General features: G+C 53.0%; 4 protein-coding genes across 4 annotated transcripts; 1 reads left to right on the plus strand and 3 right to left on the minus strand.

Moving 5' to 3' along the window:
* Positions 1–5,510: 5,510 nt before the first annotated feature.
* Positions 5,511–7,177, minus strand: CGGC5_v015147 (uncharacterized protein; the record flags this gene model as incomplete). The annotated part of the gene is made up of 2 exons (XM_032026202.1): positions 5,511–6,835; positions 6,889–7,177. The coding sequence occupies 2 exons, from the start codon at positions 7,175–7,177 to the stop codon at positions 5,511–5,513; spliced, it is 1,614 nt and encodes a 537-aa protein (XP_031877283.1).
* A 6,507-nt stretch (positions 7,178–13,684) lies between these two features.
* CGGC5_v015148 (Secondary metabolism regulator LAE1) lies at positions 13,685–14,996 on the minus strand (the record flags this gene model as incomplete). Its single annotated transcript, XM_032026204.1, has 2 exons — positions 13,685–14,355; positions 14,564–14,996. The coding sequence occupies 2 exons, from the start codon at positions 14,994–14,996 to the stop codon at positions 13,685–13,687; spliced, it is 1,104 nt and encodes a 367-aa protein (XP_031877294.1).
* A 1,654-nt stretch (positions 14,997–16,650) lies between these two features.
* On the plus strand, positions 16,651–18,069 carry fsa4-0 (Methyltransferase fsa4; the record flags this gene model as incomplete). The annotated part of the gene is made up of 4 exons (XM_032026205.1): positions 16,651–16,984; positions 17,042–17,168; positions 17,219–17,685; positions 17,750–18,069. 4 exons carry the CDS (start codon positions 16,651–16,653, stop codon positions 18,067–18,069), a joined length of 1,248 nt encoding a protein of 415 aa, XP_031877233.1.
* A 1,244-nt stretch (positions 18,070–19,313) lies between these two features.
* On the minus strand, positions 19,314–20,252 carry CGGC5_v015150 (uncharacterized protein; the record flags this gene model as incomplete). The annotated part of the gene is made up of 1 exon (XM_032026207.1): positions 19,314–20,252. One exon carries the CDS (start codon positions 20,250–20,252, stop codon positions 19,314–19,316), a length of 939 nt encoding a protein of 312 aa, XP_031877275.1.
* Positions 20,253–22,049: the final 1,797 nt, after the last annotated feature.

Here is a 22,049-nt window from a genome sequence, read left to right on the forward strand (position 1 = left end):
TTCTGTTTATTGGGGAGGTTGGGGCCCCTACCCATACCCACGGGCATACCCTCGACCTAACCCTCTCAAATATCCCCTTTACTGAGGCTTATATCAGCCCACACCTACACCCAGGGGCTGACCACGAAGCCATCACAACAATTATTCCTATGAGTAGGGCCCAGGAACAGGGACGCCAGGCTAACCAGCTCTCAGTACCAGAGTCAGCCCTACCACGGCTGATCGACCTAGTAAAGGCTGGGGCTACAGCCTTACCTACTCTAGGGGAACTGCCCAGCCCAGCAGAGCTAGACACCCTAGCTGCCCAACTGGTCAGCCTCTTCTATACAGCTATTCAAGCTGTAGGCAAGAGACGGACTAATCAGGGTAGGGGAGCCCCCTGGTGGACAGAAGAATGCTCAGTAGCCCACCAAGCTGCTATTAAGGCTAGGCGCCAACAGGCCCAAGAACCTGGGCTGGTTATACCTCCCCCTATCCTAGAGGAACAAAAGGTCTTCTTAACAACCGTTAGAAGGGCAAAACGCGCCTACTGGACTACTAAGGTTGAAGAGGCTAAGACAGACCAAGATCTATATAAGATCATAGGCTGGCGGAAGTCAAGCCTAGCAGTTAAAGCTCCGCCTCTAATAGTAGAAGGAGAGACGATCAGCAACACCTACGACAAAGCCCAAGCCTTACGAAAGGCCTTACTCGAACGTTTTAGCGCTAGAGATGACCTACCTGGGAACCCTTTTGCTATCCCAGTGGTCACAAGGCGTCTTATACCCTGGCAGGATACAGTTAGTATAGAGGAAGTACGCCAGGCTACTCTAACAGAGACTACAACCCCTGGGACTGATAGGATTACTACAAAGTTACTACAATGCACCTGGGGTTTAGTAGCTAGGCCTATACAGCAGCTCTTCCAGGCCTGCGTACAGGTAGGCTACTTCCCTAGACCCTTCCGCAAAGCGGAGGTTGTTATGATCCAGAAACCGGGGAAAACAGACTTCTCTAAGACTGGGTCCTGGCGCCCGATATCTCTATTATCCTGCTTAGGCAAAGGCTTAGAGCGGTTGATAGCAAAAAGGATGGCCTACCTTACCATCCTAGAAGGGGTCGCCAGCCCACAGCAGGTTGGAGCCTTACCAGGGAGGGCTGCAGTCGACCTGACAACCTGCCTAACCCATGAGATAGAGAGGGCTCTAGATGCAGGGCTTACAGCCACGCTAGCAACAATGGACGTTAAGGGGGCGTTTGACTCCGTCCTACGAAACCGACTTATTATCAGGCTACGGCAGCAGGGCTGGCCAAGCAGCCTGATCAAGCTGATCTACACCTTCACCTCTAGCCGAACAGCCCGGGTCAGGCTAGAGGATACTACTACAGAGGACTTCCCTCTATCCTGTGGACTACCACAAGGCTCTCCGGTGTCACCTATCCTCTTCCTGCTCTATATAGCTGATATCCTAGCTGATGATCAGAAGCTACGGTTTGGCTATGCAGATGATATAGGCTTAGTAGCTACTAGCCCCTCGCTAGAAGAGAACGCTACAGCCCTAGGCCAGGAGATCACCAGTATCCTCAGCTGGGGAACAGAAAATAAGGTCGCCTTTGACCCGGCTAAGTGTGAGGCAATCCACTTCAGCAGAAAACATAAACAGACAACAAACCTACCCGATATCCAAGCGAGAGGCCTGACTATTAAAGCCTCAACAAAGCCTGTAAGATGGTTAGGGGTCTGGTTTGACAAGAGACTCACCTTCCAACACCATGTAGGAATAAAGGTAGCAGCAGCAAAGAAGGTAGCCTATTTCCTACAGCACCTTACAAACACAAAAGGGGGGCTCCCAGCAGCTGCAGTCCGAAAAGCAGCTATTGCTTGCGCCCTCCCGATAGCCTTATATGGAGCGGAAACCTGGTATGCAGGCCTGACTAAGCCAGCTCTAAGCAGCAACAACAGTACTAGTAGCAGTACTGCTTCACAGATAGCTACAGTTGGCACAGGGCAGAAGGGTCTAGCCTGTAGAGTCGGAAGAGTTATTACAGCAGCAGCAAGGGCTATCCTACCTGTCTGGAGGACCACACCAACCAGTGCCCTCATCCGAGATGCTGGCCTACCTACAGCAGAGGTAGCCCTCGAGGCAGCGCGACTACGCTTCGCTACACGCCTACAGAAGGTTGACCAACAACATCCCTTGGTCCCAAGGCTTCTACAGCCAGGGCGGCAGCAGACCAGGCTCCAAAGGACAGCTGGCCTCTTACCTAAGTGCCCAAGGCCAGCACTTCTACAGCCGCAATACCCCCCAGGGTCCTATAACCTTATAGTTACACAGACGAAGGAAGTAGCAGCCAGGATCTTCCAGGCCTGGCTCAAGACGGTGCCAAAAGAGCATACTATCATCTACTCAGATGGCTCTAAAGCCCCTGATGGCGCTACAGGATTTGGCTTTGTCATCTACCGTAAGAATAAACGCATAGCCCAGGGCTGCGGACGCCTCGGCATAGCAGAAGTATTTGATGGCGAGGCCGAAGGGGCGAGGGCAGGGCTCCGACGGGCCCTCCTTACCTCCCAGGGCCAGCCTATACATATCTGTATCGACAATACCAGCGTTATCCAGGGGATCCGAGGCATGGCCCCAGACTCCTCACAAGCTGCCTTCCTTGAGATCCAAGAGGCAGTTAGGATATACAACATACAAACCCACTGGTCCCCAGGGCACCAGGGCATCAAAGGAAACGAGGAAGCAGACATCCTAGCCAAGGAGGGCACAACCCTGCCAGCCCCTAGGGGCCAACTAGCTACCCTATCAGGGATCAAACGGCTTGCTAGAGAGCGTATATACCGCCAGCATAGAAGATGGTGGAAGCAAGAGGCAACGTCCTGCCACACCCAACTAGGGCTAAAGGCTTCCCTCGCCTGCCCTCCTGAACTGACCCTGCCACGGGCGATCCTTCACCATCTCCTGGCAGCCCGTTCAGGGCATGGAGACTTCGAGCAATATCACCAACGCTTCAACCATACAGAAGCACTACTTACCTGCTCCTGCGGGGAGGCAAAGGCAGTAGACCACCTAGTCTACTGCCGAAAGACCTTAGTGAGGCGGCTTCAGTGGCCCACCCTCCACCCTTCTAGTTCACAGGAGCCTATAGGGCCTATAGGATCTCTTGAGCAGTACTATAAGGGGCTAATTACTGATCATGAAGGCTTCCAGGCCTTTCTCTCCGTGACAGACTTCTTCCAGAAGATCTGCCCGCGGTACTAGGGACTAGGTCTTGACCTAGACCTTAGTAACAACCCCCTCCTCGTAGAGGATCGGAAGACCACAACGGAACTAGGGAACCAGCGGGAACTAGGGACGAATAGAACACATAGTAGCCCACGGGCAAGATTTGGAGGACGTTAGGAAGAGGCGTGTACTGTAGAGTATATAGCTTGAGCCGGCGACCCTCCACGCCATATACCCCTCGGGAGGTCGGCCGCAAGGGCGGCTGCGCCCTTGCCGCCACGGCGTTAAATATAACAACAACAACAACAACTGCAAAACTTTCTGCTGCGTTGATGACAAGAAGTTCGGTCTCAACGCCCTCGCCGAAGTTTACGTATTTTTTGTGCCAAGCGCGCAGCATGGCTCCGGGAAATCCACTGGACTTTCTGGCATCTTCGATAACTTCATTGCCCTTTGAAGCGAGTTCTTCCGCGTTGTTATCCCTTTCCGCAGATATAGGAGCCACGTGGCTGCGTCTCGGACTGTCACTTTGACTCTTGAACCTTTCACGAAACCATCTCGGGCTTCGACTGCGGTCGCGGTTACCACTGAGACTCCGCTTTGATGCTGGGGGACTTCTGGCATCTTCGGTAACATCCTTGTCTTCTTGATGAAAGGAACTCCGAGTCTGACTCCAGTTGCGACTGCGACTGCCACTCAGACTCCGTTTCGATGCTGAGCTTTCGCTTCGAGACCGACTACTAAGGGGGATGGGGCTGCTCAGGTCTGAATCGCTAGAATAGTTATCGTCGTATGGCATGCGGCCTCTTTGTCTTTCCTCGAGATTTTGGTGGCTCCTCGAGTCTTCAGACCCCCGGCGCGCCTGCCTCGACTCTGCTTCCTCCCGGTTTAGCCGCCTCGGCTCTGGAAATTCCTGAATCGTCTGGTCTTGGTAGAATTGCTGACCACTTTGATTCTGACTAAACCCCTCACCATCAGATGAGTAGAAGGTATCATGATCTTGTGTATCAACATCAGTCCACCTCACCCGTCTGTGGATCCCTGTTGTTGGATGGTGTTTAGCACCTTCATAAGGTGCTGACTGTCGCCCAGAACTGTCATCCGGAGACTCGCTTTCACTTACATCGTCGAACGATGCTCCTAGTGATCGCTTGCCCAGAAGCTTTGCAGAACCCTCGTATGTCTCTGGTTCTTTATCGAATCTTGGGAAATGTGTCAGACCTTCCTTGCTAGCATCTTCGTCTCTCTCCACACGGAACCGATCATATGGTACGAGTGCAGTGTTCAGCGAAGGCTCATCCGACTGTTGCTTGGTCAGCTTTGAGGGACAAGACGCTGGAGCTCGACTATGGAGGGCTAGGAACGGAAACCTACTTTATTGATACTGCCCATATGGGCTGCTCTCTTTACGGATGGAGAGCTACAATCGTCCTGTTCCAAGGCATCGCCACTGTGATCAAGACAGTTGTGGTCTCCGTCCGATGTGGACTTTTCGAGCTCTTTGCGTTCATAATTCTTCATCGAGTGCAATGAAGAAGGATATGTAGCCTCAATTGGGTGGTAATGTCCGCCGTGAGCCTGTTCCGTGCCCTGTGCCTGGTCGTTGTGAGGATCTGAGGTGAGAGTCACGTTGACATCGTCAGTCCTTGGCTCTTCACCTTCAGCTGTGCTGCGTGGCTCCATTTCCATGGCCCGCTGAATGAAAAATCATCAAATTGCGGGGAAATAATGCGAGATTTGCAAAATCAGGCTGAGCAGATTCTTAAACATTGATAAAGGGCTCGGGTACAAAACCCAGGGTCTCGGCCAATTCGGCGCTAGCTGCATATGGCGCGTTGCATGCCCCGACTTTCCCAGCTGTCTCAGCCAATGGATTCTGAGCAGAATTATGATGATTGTTGTAATAGTTTCAGTTTGGATACATAGAGCTTGTGTAGCTGGATGAAATTCCGTTGATGTGATTAAGTGTTATCAAATGTCTGGTGACGTCTTCAAGATACTATAGTATTTCTCTCACTACGTAAGGTAGTCCTATGTGGTCGTAAGAGAAGGGCTGTTTACCCTGTGAACTACGTTTCCTGTGGACACTCTATCTTAATATTGTCTTCGTCGTATCGTTATTGTTGTTACCAGTATCGTTTTCCATCGCTGTCGTCGTCGCTGTCGTCGTCGCTGTCGCTATGGCTACTATGTCTTCGATAAAGGTTATTGAGTCCATAGGAAACAAGGCCGCGAAAATACAAGAAGATCAGGCGGCTTCGGTCGCAAAACTCATTTAACTCTATCTTAAGTTTTACTGTGTCATTCTTTCTTCAAGAGCATCTTGTATGCCCACTTGGAGAAGTCTATCGCCTTCGCATCTACGAAAGTCGTAGCCAGGTCGGAAACATATATCGCTGCAGGCGCCCATAGGATGAATGCCAAGAAAATGCCAAAAATGTAGGATATCTCAGTGTCTCCGCCACCAACAAGACCCAAAGTCCACCGAGCTAGGACCAAGCCTAACGAGTATAGGAGTGGACCATGGATCATATAGAGCGAGAAAGAGATCTTGCCCATGTATTGGGAAAATCGGTTCGTGAAAAGAATCTGCAAGAACGGGTTTTGGTCCACAACGAATACTGTTAGCACTGCACCGATTGGTATCACCAGGGCCTCTTTGAATCTTGCTGGGACCAAGGATGCTAGGGTCACGTAGCCAGGTGACCTCGCCGCATCCTCCATGTCTTCTGGCATACTGAGCAGCCACAATGAGATCAAGAATGATGCGAGCCCGATGCCCCGTCCAAGTATACGATGAGACATGTGGCTTCGCTCCGCCGTCCGATGTACGGCCCCATCCGAGGGCAAAGTGTCCCGTTGCTCGGGCTCAGATTGCCTGGTTGGCCACCTCCATTGCCTGTCCTCGAGCTCCAAATGCAGGTCGCACAAGAACATGCCGCTGAGAAACAAGAACATACCCCAATAGACAAAGACCCATTGGAGATATATCGCTAGGCTTAGTGCAAAGAGCATCCTGACTTTGTTATGCACTCTGGTGAAAGCCGTCAGGAACATGAACACCACCATGGAGCTCATAAACTCGATGGGGATTGTCCAGAGATGGGGGTCAAGTAGAGGCTCTGGGTCTTCGGAATCGGCTCGGACAACAGGCTGGCCGATGGGATCAGTGGTGAGGACCTCGGCATGGATGTAGTACTGCAGCTGGCCCCAGAGAGAGTCAAAGTGTGGCAGAGGCCTTGTCGGATAAGCCACGCCGGGTAACCCCTTGTCGGGGAACATGTTGAAATAGCCCATTATGAGGGTGACAAACCCGACCACGGCGGGTGGAAGGAAAAGCCGGGTATGTCGGCGGAAGACGGACGACGCGATGGCCGAGCCTGCTTTCTCGAACTCTCCTTTACGAACCAACGTTAGAAAGTTGTGCGATATTGTGTAGCCGGACACGACGAAGAAGACGCTGACTGGAGCGAGCCCCGAGACAACGAGCCGTAGGATAGGCAGCTGATAGAGCCACCATCGCCGAGGTGGATCCGGCGTCCATGCTAACTGGACGTCAAAGGAGAACCAGATCAGACCGCAGTGAACAAATACAACACATAGTGCTGCGATACCTCGTAAACCATCTTTAACAATGCGTTAGCCTGCCAATCAAAGATATTGATAAGGTCTTTGTTACCTAGCCAAGCTGTCGAGCGAAGCGGTTTTTTCTTCGTTTCTGTTGATCTTAGGAAACTTGGAACCAGGCAGTAGAGATGTCTCAAAAGCCTCCTCCACGTTTCCTGCCGACGTGTGTTGATGGGAAGTAGCGACCCGTCTGCCTCTAATATTGAGTCATCCTCTACCTCATCGACCGAGGGCTTGGATTCTGTGCTCCAGTCATCGTCTCTTAACGGAGTGTACGTGTGCCGGCCGTCCGTATCGTCAGGGTTGTAGCGTTGTCGAATAAAGGAGGGCAACATAGTCATGCTAAATCCGGTTCGATTTGGGCGATAGCTGTCGTGAGGCCAACGAGGGGAGACGAAGATTTAAGCTTATCACACTCGGCCTGTGTGATCGCCAGCGTCGACCAGCGAGAAAATCAGACGTCTGAGGGGCGCGCAAATATCGTCTGGGAGAGGTCACATTAGGAATAGGTGTAGAGTAAGAACTAGACGCATGTCACTACTTAAAAGGCAGACACTATCGAGCTGTAGGGCCTACAATGGGCTTCCAGGAAAAGAATAAATATCCACCATGTTTCACTCGCCCGGAGAGAAACTTGCAAATTCGAACGAAGCTTTCCTCAATCGGTAGAAGACACATGTCAAAGTGCCCGTACAGTGTTTTCCGAATAGTGTTTTCCGGAAAGTGCCCACGAATCGGGTGATTTTGTCACTGTGGGAGGCCGCGCCGTAGCTACAAATTCGACCTTTCCAATTCCATAAGCGGTAATTCGAAGGAGTGTTTCACCCGATAAACACGGAGGGCTCGGGGTAGTCCATTGCCAATTCGCGGGAGATAAACCTCAATGCTGCGATGGTGTGACAAAAATAGCACGGACGCCAGTGCTGCGGACGAAAAAGAAACTGAGACGTATGGCGGAGGTCGATGCGAGACCGAGCTTCCATCTCATCAACATCCATTTGCGAAGAGAATACCAGAAGGCATGCGTCGACGACTTCACGGCCCAGGCCATCAGCCGATCGTGAGAAGTGACACGTCAAGGCACTCAAGAAACTCGACCGGGAAAGGCGAAGTGGAGCGACATTCAAAAGTTCAAAACCGACATGTCGGCCATTTACACTTCACGCGCGACTAGAAGTGGCCGGCGGATTCATCCAGCTTCATCATCAAAGATGATACTGTTCGACCAAAGGCCCAGGCTAAAGTATCAGGGGTGACGATGGACCTAAAAGGCCATTTTGACAAGCACATTGCAGAGGCCACGGCAAGGGGCCTTGAGACAGTTCTGGGGCTCAGGGGGCTCAAAGGCCGGACTCCGGCGGGGTATTGACACAGCCGGGCACCGTGACACTACCGGGTCCCGTTTCGCTTGCTGAGTCAGCTGGAATTTTGCTCTTGTAGATGATCCGGTACTCGCCGGTTTATCGATGGGACAGCGGACGGGATCCCGAGTTCTCCGATGAGTATTACTGCAAGTTCTGGATATCCGGCATAGCAATATTATGAATTGCACGTCGGCAGTTCGTCTTCTGCCTCATACCACGAATTCACTGGTGTAAGACCCTGCCCCCTGGACACAGTCGTGTGGGCCACCATTCGAACAAGTGGCCGACGTCATGCCTCCAAAATCATGACATGTTCCAAGTATATCTGACTGCTTATGAAATTTCATCGACTTTTAATATATCATCACTATATGGGTATTGCTCTTGACACTGAGAGCAAGAATGGGTGTAGTAGAGAGGGTAAGATAGTGTCATCAATAGTGCCTAGGTTGATAGGTCTGTCACAGGCTTTTCAAGAAGTGTGGCATTCAAGTTTTTCATGAAAGATCAGAAACCCTCAGTAGAAGTTGCAGTGATTGAGAATGCAGTTGTGGCAGTAGTGGAAGGTTTGAGCTCAGTCTCTTACCGCTGCGATCTGACACGCGTACCGAGGTCACCAATATGAGTCACATTCTGACAAAAGATTCCTTGTTGAGAATCATGGATATAATCTGAGATAATTAGCACTCGATACTGAGGAGATAATGACAGTCTACGATGTTGAACAACTCGCATGTCCTAGGTATGATGGTGGCAGGGTCCATCATGGGTTAGAGTTCCACACCTTCTCTTTGGTGCTCTTTCTTAATTTCCCAATGTCATTCAAGCTTCTTTCCGTTTCAACACACCGCTGCCTGTGAAGCACACCAATATTTCTTAGTCATACAACATCCAAAGGCAAACACCCCAACAATATTCTCATGGGAATAAAGCACAAGTAAAGACGTTAGAGAGGGTTCAGACTGACCTTGTAGTGCAATTGAACCAAAACCCACCTGCGCATAAAGTTAAATAATTTTTCCAACTTGCTACATGCCCCGCGCTAAACTACCTATGTATGTGCTCTGCGTCTTGCTCAATTCGGACCCAGCCAACTATTTATACAAGAACATCCCCGTTCAGCCTCCGGAAGCTCCGCCTCCATCACCTATTCCATTTCCATCGTTCTGTTGGTCCTGCTGGTCCTGCTGTAACTGCTGTAACTGCTGATCATATTGCATAGCAGCTTGCGCCTGTCGGCTTACGAAGTCTTGATTCTCTTGCCATATCCTCCGCACATACCCTTTCAGTCGTTCAATGTGCTCATCAACAATGCGTAGCGATAGTGGATCCGGAATTTGGCCGCTCTCTTTCAGTCTGGTTAACCTTTCCGCATATAGGGTTGCAACCCCTCCCGAAGGGCCTATCGTCTCGGGTCCCACGTATTCATAATCCTTTGAAAACATGTATTGGAACCATCCCCAGTCTTGTGACCGTTTTGTCACAACGCCAGCGGCCAACCGGCGGCAAAAGTGTTGACAGTTATTTTTCAGGTGGTTATAAGTGCCAAAACTCTTTTCCACATTCAGACATACTTCGTCAACGTGTGCCTTTGACTTGTTCGTCCAACCAATGTGAACTATGTACAGCAGTCCGACTTCGGGCTTGGGATGTTGAAATTCGGGTTTGCGGTTAGCTTCAATAGCTGCTGCGCGTGCTTTCATCGCCATAGAATAAAGTCGATCTTTGCTTATGACCTTCTTGTAATAGCGCCCCAAGCCTGAAGAGTTCCGAAAGTCGTCGATTGGCTCTTGATCAACCTCTACTTGCGCTCCGTTCCTGAGACCGGTCTCAAGATCAGGATCTTCTGCAGTCGCAGAGGACGGCATACTTCGCATCCTTCGAAGCTCATACTTATGCTGGTGCATTAGCAGAGCCCAATGTTTCCAGGAACCCCTCTTCGCATAAAACGATAGCCATACAGGCTCGCCATATGAAGTGTTGTTCTCAAGCTCCAATCGTTCTCCTGCTTGTTTTTGAAGATGCGCGTCCCAACCAACCCTAAACGTAGATTCAACATCTGCTGCTGTTGCGTTTGGTGGTAGGTCCAACTTGGTGAGATCGATTTGATTAGCCACAATACGAGCGTGGGGTGTTGTTGACGTCTTCCTGCAGGTACAAAAAAGGCTCAATGCGACGGTGATGCACCCGATGACGCCAGCGATTGTGCCAAGGGTAGTGGCCGTACCACTCGCCATATTGAAAAACCAGAGAATTGAGGTACAGGAAGCTTCAAAAACGCATACCAGCGAATGTGCATTTATGATGGCGCTTTTCCTGATAAACACAATTAGAAGCGCTCGTGATCGTGAGGGATGAGGCCCATAAATACTTTATTGAAGTGGCTTTGAAACCTCAAGTGGAAAAGTACTGAAGTCCTGAGAATGTGGCGCAATCCATCGTCGCAGGTAAAGAAGGCGGTTCTGACGATCCATCGGACTCGCTGACCACCCTTCTTTACAGATGGAACAGGGTTGGATTAGGCATCCGCAGCTGCAAGCCTATCAAAGTGAGAACCTCCAAATGTTATGTTTTCAATAGAAACCAATCGATCCTCTCTCCAGAGAGATTCTGGTGGGCTTTCCGGTGTAATAAAAGTTACGTCGTTGCTACCTGCAATCCTGATGGTGCTGGGTGGCATTTACAGCACTTCATGTGTGTAGGGATTGCAAGAAATACTTGTTCCCATTTCAGCTTCCATGCAGAACAATCCTTCAGATAGCCTTGCCATGACCCAGGCAGCAGCATGATGCAATTGAACACATCTCAAGACAGCCATAATGGCTGCTTAGACAAATGCTTCTCTCATATCTGCACATCTCAGCAGTGTCACCCGTCTTGACTTGCGAGAAGCCCCCCGACAGTTGCCGTGGCTGACAAAGCCATGGCACGATCTCAGAGCTGAGGTGCTCATCCCATGCTGTAGTCAGACAGTATGACGTTCGCGTGCCATTTGCGATCTACGGGTGCCAGTTGTGACATGCTGCCACTGAGGCCAGTCTTGCGATCTACGGCCTTCCACGTATCTGGGGCCCCCAATCTTGAAAGGAGGCGGTGCAGGAGGCTCGTTGGGCCGTTCCGCTTCGGTACGCAAACAGCCTGCCAGAACATGGAATAAATACAGTTTTTGAAAGATGTCATTTCCTCAGCTGAAGATGTCACCGCATGGTTTATTTCCTGTTTCCTTCTCCCGTAATCCCCCTCTGAAGCCCGGTCGATGGAACTGCCATAGGAAGTGCGGTCCCATGGGGCGTTCTTCGGGCACGGAGCCAGTTTTGAACAACTACCACCAGAAGTACCAACATGTATATGATGACAACAACAAGAGGGCCCAATATTGAAAATACCGTGAACCCATATGAGGCGCGCTGAAACGTGTCATTATCCTTAAGTGCGTCGGTTGATAGCCCAACTTGCATAGCAGTGAGGACAACAACTAGGTAGACAGTAGCAGTAGTTATCCAGGCCATGTTGTCAAGAGCGAATTCTGTATAGGTATGCCATGGATTGTGATACATCTGGCAACTGGAAAGGTCGCTGAAGATGTTTATCCAATTCAGCCTGTTCAGTCTCAGTTCGCCATGCCGAAATCGACGGTGTATCTGGTCGGAAACCTTGGGCTCTAACAGCTCCGTGGCTAATTTTCGCCATGTGGTCCATGATGGCTGGTCCCCATCTCTTGGTATGAGGCCTTCTCTAACCGCCAGTTCGAAATCAGGCGGACTATTTACGAGGCATGCATAGGTATAGAGAAGCCCCAAAGCGCACTCTCGTACCCCAGACTGAGACGAAGCCGGTGAATGATGTTGACGACCAAGTAGGTGCTGTGCCCAGAACTCGGGCTCGAGGAGATAGCGGGGCAACGGTTTCAGGAATATCTTCATGTCCCCCCAAACAAGATGCATATCAAGGGAATCGTTGAGTACAATCGTGCGACCCAGAACAACTTGGGCGTTCAGTGATCTGGCTGGTCTGATAGCGCCGACACGCCACAGTTTACCGTATATAGCGTGAAGACGGTCCAGCGAGAACTCTACCTCCAGAAATTCCGACAGTGTAGCATGGTTCACTGTCTTGATTTCGTTTCCCGGTGGTCCAGTGCGAAAGGAAACCGGGAGGTGTTCCCAGAAGGTAGGCTGGTCGGCTGCTGCGGCGCCGCTGGACGTGGTCGACGTCGATGACAATGGGTACACGTCTGTCCCCCCGCGATTAAGGCGTGTGGTGAAGGGTATACACGACATCTAGTAAGGGAATGAGCGGGCGTTAGCTTAGATTGCACTGATAATTGGGCGAGAAAGGGGCGGTGGTGTTTTATTTACCGTCGCGTTTTACTTCGGTTTTCAAGTCCAACCGAATGGCATTTGTAAATCCGAAACATACTTGGAAAGGCAGCAGTCTATTTTAAATGATCATCGAAAGATGCTTGCCGCTCGCCTGCATATATGTATGTCATTAAGTGAGAGCTGACTGCGGCACAGCCATCACGCCCAGATGACGTAGCCCTGGAGGCAGCAAGGCTCGATCTCATCGAAAGTAACCATCACACCATTATGTATTTGTCTTGGTAATATATAGTGGAGAGAGTGAGTTAAATACCACTGCAAGTTCTGTAGCCGCGAAATAGAACCTACATGTAGGTGGTATCATGGACGAGATAAGCGCGGAATATCATAAACCCTCCAGCGACTATCTCTAGGTATAATTGATGTAGTAACTACTTGCAGGATGAAGAACTGTGGGCCAATTTCGCTTTCTTTCCATGCCCAAGGGGCATGTTTGGGCCATGGAGCTCCTGTAGGCTAGAGACGTGGGTATTCGAGAGGGCCGTCTCATTGATGAAAGGGACAGAAAAGTAGCGAACACAGGTACATTGCACCTTAATGCACTTGATAGATCGAGCCAAAGCCCATAGATCGAGCTAAAGCCCGAGTGATATAGGAGAATTGCTGTGATTTGTCTCGCCCATTAACCCTTTCCGCATAAGAATCTGGCCTCCGGCCATCTCTTGTAGATATCTACTACTCTGACAGCCTATTCATCCACGGCCTTCTTCACTTCTACTGAAGGCATTGAGCTAGGCTGTGAGGAACCAAATTCCTGACCCATAAATTCCAAGTTACCGTCCTCAACTTTCCGCAGCAATCAGCAATTTGGCCTCATATTGATAGAACAGCACAAAACTAAGTATAGTTGTGCATATTGCGTTAATGAAGGCTTCGTCACGTGGAAAACATTGAACAAAACCCTCTTGGTCTTTGGCGCGTCGTTGACAGCAAGTGCATTCTCATGCCTCGGCATACGCATCTCGAGACTATAGGGTTCTGAGAATATCGATCAATTTCGCAGAATCATCCGCTCAGACATACATCTCGCATCAGCGATTTTCCAGTAAATTGGTGGTATCTTGAATTTGCACAAGGATAGTCTGTAGAAGATCTGCGGAGGCTACGGCTGGCCTCCGGGTTTCTGCCCGTAAACAACATGAAACGTCAAATACGAGTGTATCGACGTGTTCATCAAGCTTTTCCGCACATCAATCAAGAAAATCTCAACCTCGCTCGCGCTCCACTTCAAACCCCTCGTCAGAGGTGCCATGCTAACCGCCTGTAAAGCATCAATGAGCATACTGCGGTTGTACAGCCCAATCGTCTTTAGCTTCTGGTCTCTCGGCCACACCCCAATAGGCACCTTCCACACCTTTTCGGTCACATTTTGGAACCCGCAGTTGCTTAAGAGTTCGGGGTTGCGCTCCATCATCAACGGATCGATACCGAAACTCCGAAACCCGGACATGCAGAGATCCACAAATTTGCCGTAACCGTACTGCTCCGGTCCGGGCATCGTCCCATCGTCACATTGAAGATGAAAGCGAAGTTCTTGCAGCTCGACCCAGCCGCCAGGCTTTAGAGACTTGTAAGCTTCTGAGAGGAGTCCAGGCCAGTTCTTGATGGCCATGCACATGTGCCGCGCGTGCACAAAATCGAGTGAGTTCTCGGGCCAAACCCAGTCTGCCTCGGCGTCATCGATCATGAAGCGAACATTGGGGGGAACCCAATCTGGTTGGATCGGGGAGAGATCGATGCCAAGCACGTCTGCTTCCGGATATTCATCGCCGACTTTGAGCATGTTAGCCTTGGCTCATGTGTTGGTTCAATGACCGAATAGGGGATGCGAAGTGGGGACGAAATCGCTTGGCCATGCGACGACATTCCATCGCGAGGATGAGCAAAAAAAACACGCCAAGCATCAGATCGAGAGACACAATAATCAAGAAGAGACAACAAGATGCGCGCAAAAAAGGCAAGAGGGAGATGGAAAACCTACTGTCGATTGCCCAAATCCCCGTCCCCGTGCCGATATCAACAATCTTCTGCGGGTTCTCCAGCGGCGCGCTGTGCAGCTTGCCATCCATAACGTTGACGCACATCGCATGCTTCATGTCCTCACGGTCCTGCTCGGGCTCGTCGTTTGGAAGGAGGTACCGCCCCTCCATGTACTTGTGATACCGCCGCGTGTTCTCGAAGACATAATCGCGCACGCTGGCCGACATCGACGTCGATGCCGAATGAGAGCTTGCCGAGTCGAAGCCCTCGTCCCACGTCTCGTCCGCCCGTGATGACGCGCCGTCATCTGTGTCGGCCTCGACTGTGTTCTCGGCTTCGAAGGGTTGTTGCGGCGACTGTGCCCCAGGTCGCGATTCCTGCGGCTCAGAGGCTGGCGGCGCTGTCGTTGCGGGGGCTGCTGCTGTGTCCGCCATGGCTGCTTCAGCTGACTCGATCCAAGATTCAAATATCTGTTGTTGATAAGTCGAATCTTCAATGATTCTGGTGTCGTCTCAGTGGTGAGAAGAGGGACGCGTGATCTCGGCCGTAACAGTCGTCAGATGTCGCGCTGAGGGCACGAGCGCTCGACCAGGGATCTGCCCTTGGAACTGATGGGGAACCCTGACGTTGGAGATCAGCGGCAGCACGAACTGTCACTGAGGGGCAGCTCGGTGTATTAAATGCCCTCAAGAAACCTTAAAAGCCAATCGCGGGAGCCCGGATGCGCAGTCTCGGCGGACGAGATTCGGTCGAGTCAGCCAGATCGATGGGACAATCGTTAGTTGCTCGGGGCGATTCAGCATGAAGAAGGAAGCAAAGAGAAATTTGACAAGGGGCCAAAGAAGAAAAAGCCGTTGGACTGGTTAAACTACGAAGCGGCTCCTGCGTGGTGTCGTGTCAGCAATGCATCAGCCAACACCGGCCTCAAGTGCGCGAACAGAGTGAGCTACCTTCACTGGGAATCAAATGTCAAGACACTAAAGGGGAAAATCAATGCCACCACCAAAAGATGCCACCCCTGCGCCCATCCTGCCTCAAAGACAGCACAGCCTGTCATGCCGCGCTACCTGTCGTCTTAGCCGGCTTTGGTCGGAGCGCCGGCGCTGGTACCAGCCTCCATTCCAGCTAGCTCCGCGGCGGATTTGTCTCTCCGCGAGGGGACGCTTTAACTCCTAGGAGGTGGACATGGCCAGGAGCAGGATAGCCGGGACGCCGCCGATGCGGTGCACCAAAAGAGGCCGGCCTGGAACCCATTTGCACGCGGTGGCGTTGTCGCCCGTGTCTCTGATCCTTCATCTTCATGCTTCCCCCACTACTGCCCGCTTCTTTCAGATACCTGCCCCTCCCCTCATTATTAACCCCTCATCCAACTCCTATTTAGCCCGCTTCTTCCAGGTCATTTGCGTCTAGTCCGAGTCTTAGTCTGGTATGTTCCCATTGGCTGGACGGCGGTATCTCCTCTCTTTGAAGAGCAGTGAAGAGGGGAGAGGGCGGAGGAGGACTTTAACCCAACAGGGCAACATTGGACGTGCGCGGCACGTTGTCGCCGACACATGGGTGGCTACACACCGAGCTTCCGCATTGAGCTAATAGCGCTCCTTCAGCTGAACCTCGCTTCACTGCAATCGGGCAGAAGGGGGACTTTGGGTCTTGGACGGACGGGAATGATGGGCGCAAAGGCCCTGCTGTTTATCATTCAATCCTTCGCTTCTCTTCTCCTCTTCCGCTGTTGACCTGTTGCGTGCCCCTCCTTGATCTCAACCCGCTTGGTATCGATTGATGTCAGCACAGACAAGCTTGAACCTTTCATCCCATTCTGCCCACATTCCGTGCCTCTCTATTGTCTTCCTCCGCGAGCCGTCCCGTGTGCCCGGTTACTGTACCTTTGGTGCGGGTGTGACGTCTGCGTATGCAATCAGACCGTTTTGATCGGCAAACGTGCAGCAGCAATCACCGTATTCTCCAACACACATACGAGGACCAAAAGAAGGAGTCGTGTAACAAGCCACTTGCTTGATTTCCACCAGTCAATTCCCCACAAAATAGTCAGACTCCATCCTTTCGGGAAAGGGGTTGAAAGTCTGTCCAATGTCGGGAGACGTCGGCGATCAGGTCCGGGCGGAGGCGACCGCCGCGGCGGACGAAGTCACCGCGGCCCTCCAGACATTCCTCAAGGAACCCGGGACCGCCGGGAGTGACCTCGACAAGGGCCAGCGGCGGCGCATCGTCGACGCCGCGCGAAAGCTCATCTCTGCGGTCAAGGACCCGGGCGATGAGTGGTTCGATGCGACGGCGCAGGTTGCGCAGATGGGTGCGAACAGGCTGTTTTGGGAGTGGAAAGCCTACGACCACATCCCGCCGGAGGGGAGTATCTCGTATGCAGAGCTCGCTAAGAAGGTTGAGGCCGAGGAGTCTTTGATACGTAAGCGAAGCGACCGTGGGGGAAGCTTGTGAGGCACAGCAGACTGACCCTTGCCAGGGAGAATCGGAGGTGTGCTCACATCAATGGGCATTTTGGAGCAAGTGGGTGATGACGCTGTTGCTCACACAAAGCGCTCGCGCATTTACATCGACGGTCAACCCGCTGGCCAAATCGTTGGCATGGCGTACGTCTGCCCTCTTCCTCGTTCATGTAACATAGACTGACACTCGCCAGCTGGGAAAATGGCATGGTGCCGTACATCCAAATGCCAGCATACTTTGAAAAGTACGGCCGCAAAGAACCGCAGACGCTCAACCACGTCCCAGGCACCTTCGCCTACGGCGTGCCAGAGTACGGCTGGTACGAAATGCTGCAGCACGACCCGCCACGCATGCAGCGCTTCCTGCGCGCCATGGGTCCCATCGAAGAGAAGATGCCCATCTCGGGCATCTACGACTTCACGTGGGTTGTCGACTACGCCAAGGCGAACCCGACGGATCGGGCGGTGTTCGTCGACGTCGGCGCCGGGCGGGGCCAGTCCATCAAGGCGATCCACAAGGAGAACCCGGAGCTGCCGCTGAACCGGTGCGTGCTGCAGGACCGGCCGGAGGTGGTGGAGGCCGTGAAGCAGCTCGATGACGCCGACATGAGACTCGTTAGGAAGCAAGTGATCGATTTCCACAAGGAACAGCCCGAAAAAGGTACGCGATCCCTCCTCTGCACTCGCGATCGGGAGGTGTGAGACATTGATGCTGACTGCTGCAGGCGCTCTTACATACTGGATCAGGCGGTGTCTGCACAACTACGGCGACGAGCTCGCCGTCAACATGCTCCGCCTCATCGCCGACGCCATGGCCGCGGACAGCCGGCTGCTGATCCAGGAGGACGTGATGGGCAACCCGCCGCATTACACCTCCACGATGCTGGACTTCATGATGTTGACGTTCGGCGGCAAGCAGCGCACGCTCGAGTGCTGGACCGACGTCCTGGGCCGCGCGGGGCTGGAGATTCGCAGCGTGGCGAAGGGCCAGGGGCCGTGGAGGCATCTGGCTGTGATCGAGTGCGTCAAGGCTGGGCAGAAGTGAGACTCGTTGTGAGGATCGGGCTGGGTTGGGGGTTCAATCGGTTGAGAGGTTGCGCCCAGCCTGCATGACGCAGCGTATCGCGGCGGTGATTTGACTGTTGCCCGTCAGGAGTCGATGTTCAACGAGCGGTGAGGACGATTGTTAGAATTGTTCGAAGACTAAGCCTAAGCGGCGTTGGTTGAGCGGAGCATGAGCGAACTGGTGGGACGGGGAACCCGGATCGACAGGAGGCGTTTCCACGTTCACGGTCAGATCCACCGCTCGCCAAGGGCTTTTGACATGTTGAAGCGGAGTTTGATTTTTTTCGTGCGCAGCGTTGCAACACCATAATGTCTGCAGATCTCACGATGTTAATACACAACAGCGAACACATCACAATTCTTGTGCCTCATGTCCCTCAAGACCGCCTGACTCGTCCCCGTACCAGAATTGGACACTGTGATCCGTCATCTGACCTTAGAACCTTCACCGCCTTTTCCACCGGAAGCCCAACCGATACGGGCCGGTCCGTTCGTCGGCCACCGGATCCGGGCGGAAGGCCCGGGCTTCATGTCCAGGACACCGCCCTTCTCTGTGTCATTCCTGAAGGACGGGTCCGGGGTCTAGCGGTGTCCACCCCCTTTTACATTCAAGTTGCAGTAGCATCGCGGGCTGGCGCTGGTTTCTGGGTGATCAAGATCAGATGAACAGTGAGCCGCAATTGAATGAGAATAGACTACATCAAGATGAACTGAGAGAGTTCACAGTCAAGACATCAGTCTGTGTTAATTTGATTTAACGTGTTTCGATTGAAAACCTATCAATACTTTCTCATATTGTGTACGGGTCTCGTAGTCTCCAGATACATCCCCCGCCATCTTCTCTGCTCGAAATGACTTGCCGCAACTCTCATCGCGTCATTCTATCATCTATGGGTTTCGCTATGCCAGTCTGATATTCGACCAAATCTGTTCATGCCTCATTCCTTCATATCAGGAAATAAACTTCTCAACAACAAACATTACAAAAAACGAGTTAGGCAGTACCGCGAAAATCGAAAAAGGACAGAAAAGAAAGAATAAAAAAAGTGTCAAAATGCTGGGTATAGAACGCCAATGCAGCCTGCCCAGCCGCGTGTGCAAATGCCAAGAATAATGCATGCGAATCCGTGTCCCCCAATGCCCGTATTTCGGTAAAGCAGTTTCAACACCAGCGTCGAAGCAGAAATAATAAAAAATGATTGGCGGTTGAATCGGTCGATGGATTCAAGCCGTCTTGGATCGGCGCCAGCCAAACCAGCCCCTCTTCCGCGAATGGAAGTCGCACTTCTCGGGCGTCTCCTCGTCCAACTCGAGCCTGTACCGTCGCACACTGCCCGTGTCGTCGTCGAAGGCGACGTGCTTCTCCTTCGGGACGAAGCAGTCCGGGACGAGGTGCCGCCTGCACCAACCCTTCACGCCACGGCTGGCGGCGTCGATGGCCGCATACTCGAGCCGCCGCGTCCGGTCGCTGGTCCAGTAGTGCGTCGCCTGCGGCGGCAACGTCGCGACCTCGCCGGCGGCCTCGCTGCTTTCGGGCTGCTGCTGCTGCTGCGTTGGTGAAAGCAGGCCGCGCTGGTCGAGCTCCAGGTCTTCACCGCGCGGGGACGAGCGGCGGCGGTTGGCGAGCTCGAGGTCCGTCGGGTGCGCGGGGAAGTGGAAGAATGTCGCGGGCTGAGCGTGCGCGTGCGAGGAGCGCGAGGAGGGGTGGTAGAGGCTGCTGCCGCTGGTGCGCGCCGTGGTCGGGTAGGGGCTCGTTTTCGGGGCGCGGCGGATCGTGGGGCGGCCGCGGGATCGGGGCTGTTGGTGGTTGGAGGAGGACTGCGACGAGGAGGCGGTGGATGTGCGGCGGGCGTAGGAGAGGGAGTTGCGTGGTGGGAGGGACTCGTAGCCGGAGTCTTGACGGCGCATCTCGGCGGGTTCTGGCTCCTTGTGGTGGTGTTTTTGGTGGTGTGCGGAGGAGAGCGGCGCCGGGGCCCGGACGGTGGTGGTGGCCGGTGCCGGAGCGGGGGCTTTGGAGGGCGGGGAGCTCGGGGCGTAGAGCTCTACGTCGTGGAAGGATTGGTATGCGCAGGTGTGGTAGGTCGTGTCGGAGGCGGCGACGCTTGCGCGGGACTCGGTGCGGAAGGTTGCCAGGTTGGAGGGGAAGGGTGAGAGGCGAGACATGGTGGCGGGGGTGTTGGTGTTGAGGAAGATGTAGTGTGTATTTGCAGTATCGTCAAGAGTTGCAGTTGCTCTCACTGTTGGAGGCACAGGCGAAGAGGTGGGTTGGTGTTAAAGGTGTAAAATCAAAGGGCGAGTATTGCAGAACGTTGAACAAGTTGTTTTGAATCCCCGCTATAAAGCCATTGGAGGATTTCCCCCCTCAACTCGATGAATGCAGTGAAGCCGACGATCGAGGAGTGAGTGGGTGTGGATGTGTTGATGGACTGGGCGCCAACGAGCGAGCTTTTAGTAACCAAGCTGCGAGTCGCGATGGGTTTTTGGTGGGAAAAGAGACGTCTGGAGAAAGGGGGCCGGAAACCGATCGATTGTGTGTGGCAGGCCTCCCGGGGGAATATGTATTAACGAGATCGTAGACGAGATTTTCTCGTCAAAAGGCGGAGATGAAGGACGGAGTGGTATCAGAAGTTGCGGTCTGAGGAAAATAAAGAGACGAGACGAGCACCCCTCTCCGGTTGAGGGTCCACGATTCCGAATCCGCGTTGATCTGACGACAATAGTGTGTCGGAGAGTGGATTCTTCTTCCCGTGTGGTTGGTTTTGATTTTTTGTGTGTGCCTTCGTCTTGACGATTTGGGAATCCCTGCCTTTTGTGACTCTTCGCCGGTGGAGGACGATGTTGAACAACAGAAGAGGGGGTTGGATCTTTTCCCTCTGGCTTTGGAAGCAAGCTGCGAGAGAACACAAAAAAATTATGTTGTGACAGGGCCCCTCTCTGCGGTGGTGCAGGGCTAGACGGGGCAAGCAACTTAAAAAGGGACGATGAAATCGACAGGAATCGGAGCGCCCTCCACTATCGGACAGGGCCTGCTGGTTCGCGTGTGTTTGCTTGACTTGACACCCCCCGGTTCGCGGGTGGCAGGGGAGGTTGTCGTCGTGGGCGGGCTAGGGGGCCGTGATTGGATCAGGATGTTGCGGTGAGGCGCCGCGATGGGGGGGTCTCGTGGTGCTGCAGCTGGGACCTGGGATGTCTTGCTGAGGAATGGGGGCGTGTTTGATGGATGTTGGAGCTCCTTTCGAGGCGGGGTGGGATGAGGGTGCTGCTGCTGCACGCACAAAGCCCTGCTAGGGCTATTGTTTTTCTTGTTGGTGTTCTTCTTGTGCCTGGGCTCTTGATGTTGGAGCGCGTGGGGTGATCAGACGTCAAGGTCTCAGAGCGGAGGGCGATGAGAGGCGCGGGTGAGTGTGTGCGATGAGTGAGGGAAGAGGCGGGATGAGAATATGTAGGTACAGATGCAAATGGCAGAGACACCGCCTGTCGCGAAGGCAGGTTTGATGGTTGATCGCCGGGGACACTTATGCGTGGACTGATGAGGTGGCTGCTGCTCCTCACTTCTCTCCTCTCTCGACCTTATGCGGTGCTGGGATAGGCCGCGAGGTTATTCCCCGGTTCGATATGCTTTTTGAAGTGTGGTGCGGTGTGGTGGGTTAGGGGTGCAGGTTGATTTTATGCGGGAGAGCCCAAGTTGGACTCTGCGACGGTGAAAAAATGTCAATCAGTGTGTTGGCAGCGGATAAGGGGAAGGGATGGCCTCAGTAAAGAGTTCCGGTCGATGGCTGGATGGCGCCGGTGCGGCGTTGCGGTGCGGTGGCTGGACTTGACTGGGCCTAAGGCGAGGTACCCAGGCCTTTTTCCTCTTTTGAATGAGCTGGGATCAACTGGTGAAGAGGGGACCTCGATGGGAGGAATCGGAGAGGATATCGAGGAGAGTCGCAGTCGCAGTGCAGAGCAACACCAATA

This window comes from Colletotrichum fructicola (assembly GCF_000319635.2).
Source record: "Colletotrichum fructicola Nara gc5 chromosome Unknown KSG_Nara_v1_contig09, whole genome shotgun sequence".
NCBI lineage: Eukaryota > Fungi > Ascomycota > Sordariomycetes > Glomerellales > Glomerellaceae > Colletotrichum > Colletotrichum fructicola.